The sequence below is a fragment of the Hypanus sabinus genome, chromosome 10 (genome assembly GCF_030144855.1).
Source record: "Hypanus sabinus isolate sHypSab1 chromosome 10, sHypSab1.hap1, whole genome shotgun sequence".
NCBI lineage: Eukaryota > Metazoa > Chordata > Chondrichthyes > Myliobatiformes > Dasyatidae > Hypanus > Hypanus sabinus.
The window spans coordinates 93,719,534-93,723,757 of record NC_082715.1 but is presented as its reverse complement, the minus strand read 5'-3'; the positions used below and the strand labels follow the sequence as shown (position 1 = coordinate 93,723,757).

At 56.6% G+C, this 4,224-nt stretch overlaps 1 protein-coding gene across 1 annotated transcript; it reads right to left on the bottom strand.

Moving 5' to 3' along the window:
* Nucleotides 1-406: 406 nt before the first annotated feature.
* LOC132400311 (uncharacterized) lies at nucleotides 407-3,339 on the bottom strand. The gene has a single exon (XM_059981273.1). It carries the CDS (start codon nucleotides 3,175-3,177, stop codon nucleotides 481-483), a length of 2,697 nt encoding a protein of 898 aa, XP_059837256.1. The 5' UTR covers nucleotides 3,178-3,339; the 3' UTR covers nucleotides 407-480.
* Between the last annotated feature and the right edge of the window lie 885 nt (nucleotides 3,340-4,224).

Below are 4,224 nucleotides of genomic sequence, written 5' to 3'. Positions count from 1 at the left end.
CCTTCCTCAGATATTCTCCAAAGCCCTGCTGCATTAATCAATCCTGTCTGTGGTCCAGAAATTGAATTGCTCTCTGTAAATATTTTTTAAAGAGCAACACACTGCAACGTAGTGAAAGAAATTAGCATTGCCATCAGAGTGAGTACACTGTAACATAGTGAAGGATATGATTATACTATTCTGTGCTCAACACATACAGACTTTAAACTCTGCATATTATCAGTGATGCACCATCAATAACTCACACTGAGACGTAGGCGAGATATCGGCTTTTATTGACTGGAAGAAGGAACCAGGAGTGAGTGTCTATCATACAAGGTCCTGGAGACTGAGGCCGATCTTCAGGCCGCAGGTCTCCTTTATACAGGGGCCTGTGGGAGGAGCCACAGGAGCAGTCAGCAGGGGCGTGTCCCGACAGGCACATAGTTCACCACATTCACCCCCCCTTCGTTTGAAAAAGTCCTCATGTAGCGAAGGTTCTTACAAGTCAAGCCGATCAGGTGGTCGAATCTGTCGCTGCGATCTACCTAGCACCGGCTGTGACCGCATAGGTGCCGGCAACATTGGCGATTGCACAGGGGACGGGGGTTGCGCGTGTTCTTGCCCACTAGGCGCCGGTGATCCCTCATGCATGTGCGAGGCGCCTGGTATAAATGCGTACGAAACGCCCGGTATACAAGTGTCGTGAGGAGTCTGTGTAGGGCCTGGTGAGTACGGTGTCACCTCTGGTGCAGGGTTCACAGTTACCGGAGAGCCTTCAGGGTAGTGGTCTGCTGCACCTGCGGGTGCCAGGTCGCGGATGGAGACCGTGTCCTCCCGCCCATCAGGTAAGACCACGTAAGCATACTGGGGGTTCGCATGGAGAAGGTGAACCCTCTCCACCAGCGGGGAGTATTTATTGCTCCTCACATGTTTCCGGAGCAGCACTGGCCCCGGGGACGTCAGCCAAACTGGTAGGGTGGTCCCAGTGACAGACTTCCTGGGAAAAGAGAATAGGCGTTCGTGAGGGGTGGCATTGGTGGACGTACATAACAGAGAGCGGATAGAGTGCAGTGCCTCAGGGAGGACCTCCTGCCATCGAGAGACCGGCAACCCTTTGGACTTAAGGGCTAAAAGCGTGGCCTTCCACACTGTGGCATTCTCCCGCTCTACCTGGCCATTACCCCGGGGATTATAACTCGTGGTCCGACTGGTAGCAATGCCCCTAGCTAGCAAGTACTGGCGCAGCTCCTCACTCATAAAGGAGGACCCTCTATCACTGTGGATATAGCAGGGATACCCGAACAGAGTGAAGAGCTGGCGCAGGGCTTTTATGACGGACGTGGCAGTGGTGTCGGGGCAGGGGATGGCAAAGGGGAACCGTGAGAACTCGTCAATAACACTGAGAAAATAGACATTGCGGTCAGTGGAGGGAAGGGGGCCCTTAAAGTCAACACTCAGGCGTTCAAAAGGGCGGGTGGCCTTGACAAGTTGTGCCGTGTCAGGACAGTAGAAGTGCGGTTTGCACTCGGCACAAATTTGGCAGTCCCTGGTCATCGTCCTGATGTCCTCCAGGGAGTACGGCAGGTTCCGAGCTTTCACAAAATGGTAAAATCGGGTGACCCCTGGATGGCAAAGTTGTGCATGAAGGGCGTACAGCTGGTCGAGCTGTCTGCTAGCACATGTTCCCCGGGATAGGGCATCAGGGGGCTCATTGAGTCTGCCAGGCCGGTACAGGATATCATAGGTGTAGGTGGAGAGTTCTATCCTCCACCGCAAAATCTTATCATTTTTGATCTTGCCCCGCTGTTGGTTGCTGAACAGGAACGCAACCGAGCGCTGGTCGGTCAGCACAGTGAATCTTTTGCCAGCAAGATAGTGCCTCCAGTGCCTAACAGCCTCCACTATGGCCTGGGCTTCTTTCTCCACCGCGGAGTGCCGAATTTCAGAGCCTTGGAGGGTGCGAGAAAAGAATGCTACTGGTCTGCCTTCCTGATTAAGGGTAGCAGCCAGAGCGAAATCGGAGGCATCACACTCCACTTGGAAGGGAGCGGTCTCGTCCACTGCATGCATCGTAGCTTTGGCAATGTCCGCTTTAATGCAGTTGAAGGCCGCGCAGGCCTCAGCAGAGAGGGGAAACGAGGTAGACTTGACCAGGGGGCGAGCCTTGTCTGCGTAATGGGGGACCCATTGGGCGTAATAGGATAAAAACCCCAGGCACCGTCTGAGGGCCTTGAGAGTGGTGGGAAGAGGGAGCTCTAACAGGGGGCGCATACGTTCGGGATCAGGCCCAATAACCCCGTTTTCCACGACATACCCAAGTATAGCAAGGCGGGTGGTACCAAAAACACACTTGTCCCTGTTATAAGTAAGGTTCAGAGCTGCGGCCACTTGGAGAAACCGTTGGAGGTTGGCGTCGTGATCTGGCCTGTCATGACCACAGATGGTGATGTTATCCAGATAGGGAAATGTGGCCTGCAGTTGGTACTGGTCCACCATCCGGTCCATTTCCCTCTGGAAGACAGAGACACCATTCGTGACACCGAAAGGGACGCGCAGGAAGTGATAGAGCCTGCCGCCCGCCTCGAAGGCGGTGTAGGGGCGGTCCTCTGGGCAGATGGGGAGCTGGTGATAAGCGGATTTCAGATCTATTGTCGAGTACACCTTATACTGAGCAATCTGGTTGACCATATCCGCGATGCGGGGTAGGGGGTATGCGTCAAGCTGCGTAAACCTATTGATGGTTTGACTATAGTCCACCACCATCCTATTTTTCTGCCCAGTCCGAACAACAACCACCTGGGCCCTCCAAGGGCTTGTGCTCGGCTCAATGATCCCCTCCCTGAGCAGCCGCTGCACCTCCGACTGAATGAAGGCCCGGTCCCCCGCGCTGTACCTCCTGCTTTTGGTTGCCACAGGTTTACAGTCGGGGGTCAGGTTGGCGAACAGCGGTGGGGGAGGGATCTTGAGAGTGGAGAGGCTGCAAGTGTCGGTAGCGCAGCTGTTGGCCTGGTTCTGGATGGGATGTGTGTGTCCGTGTGTGTGTGTGGTCAGTAGCGGGGTATGTGAAGAAGTCCCACAAAACTGAGGATTCTTGACAGTGAGTGGTGGGAGGGGCCCGTCGTATACCATAGTCACACTTTCGAGATGGCTCTGGAAGTCCAGCCCCAATAGCACAGGTGCACACAGATTAGGCATGACCAGCAGTTCAAAGTCCCGATATTCTGTGCCTTGCACCACCAAAGTCGCTACACAACCCGCCCGGATGTCTGCGGACTGCGACCCAGAGGCCAAATGGAACCTCCGACTGACCGGCCGCGTTGCAAGTCCGCAGCGTTGCACTGTGTCCGGGTGAATAAAACTCCCAGTGCTGCCCGTGTCAAACAGGCATCCAGTCCAATGCCCCTCCACCTGGATGTCCATCATGGACCTTGCAAGCTGGTGTGGGGCGCTTTGGTCGAGAGTCACAGTGGCCAGAGTTGGATCGCCGTCGGGGTACCCGGTCAGCATCGGAGGGTCGGGGGCGGGGCATGCTGACGCCGACAAAGATGGCCGCTCACATCCGGGGTACCCGGTCAGCATCCGAGGATCGGGGGCGGGGCGTGCTGACGTCGACAAAGATGGCCGCCCACATCCCGGCATGCAAGATGGCGGCCCCCACGTTTCACCCGCAGCGCTGCACTCCGCTCGAGGTTGAGACTTACAGACCTTGGCGAAGTGGCCCCGCTTTCCGCAGCTGGAGCAGGTCGCTTCTCGCGCTGGACAGCGTTGTCGAGGATGTTTCTTTTGGCCACAGAAATAACAAAGCACGAGTTTCGTACGGGCCACAGCCGTGGTCTGGGTCGGGGAGCCCGTGGAATCGCGACTGGCGGCGGCGTTGGCGAATTCGCTCCCGGGAGCCGGCGGTGGCGGGGTCTGAGGCGTCCACGAAACCGGCGGGGAATCGCGCGACTGGACAGCGTCGGCGTTATGCCGCGCAGCTTCTAGAGCGTTGGCCTTCTCTATTGCCGAGCTTAAGGTAAGATCCGAGTTCTCCAGCAGCCGCTGGCGCATGTACACTGACCTCAGTCCCGTCACAAAGGCGTCTCGCACCAGCAGCTCCGCATGCGGTTCTGCCGTGAGCGTCTTGCAGTCGCAAGGTCGGACGAGTGTCTGTAGTGCTCGGAGAAACTCAGCGCACGATTCGCCAGGCCGCTGTTGCCGGGTAGCTAAGCGATGTCTTGCGTAGACGGTGTTCACCGGCCG

Excerpts from the sequence above, each read along its gene's own strand:
- LOC132400311 (XM_059981273.1), bottom strand. The coding sequence starts at position 3,177 with ATGCCTAATCTGTGTGCACCTGTGCTATTGGGGCTGGACTTCCAGAGC.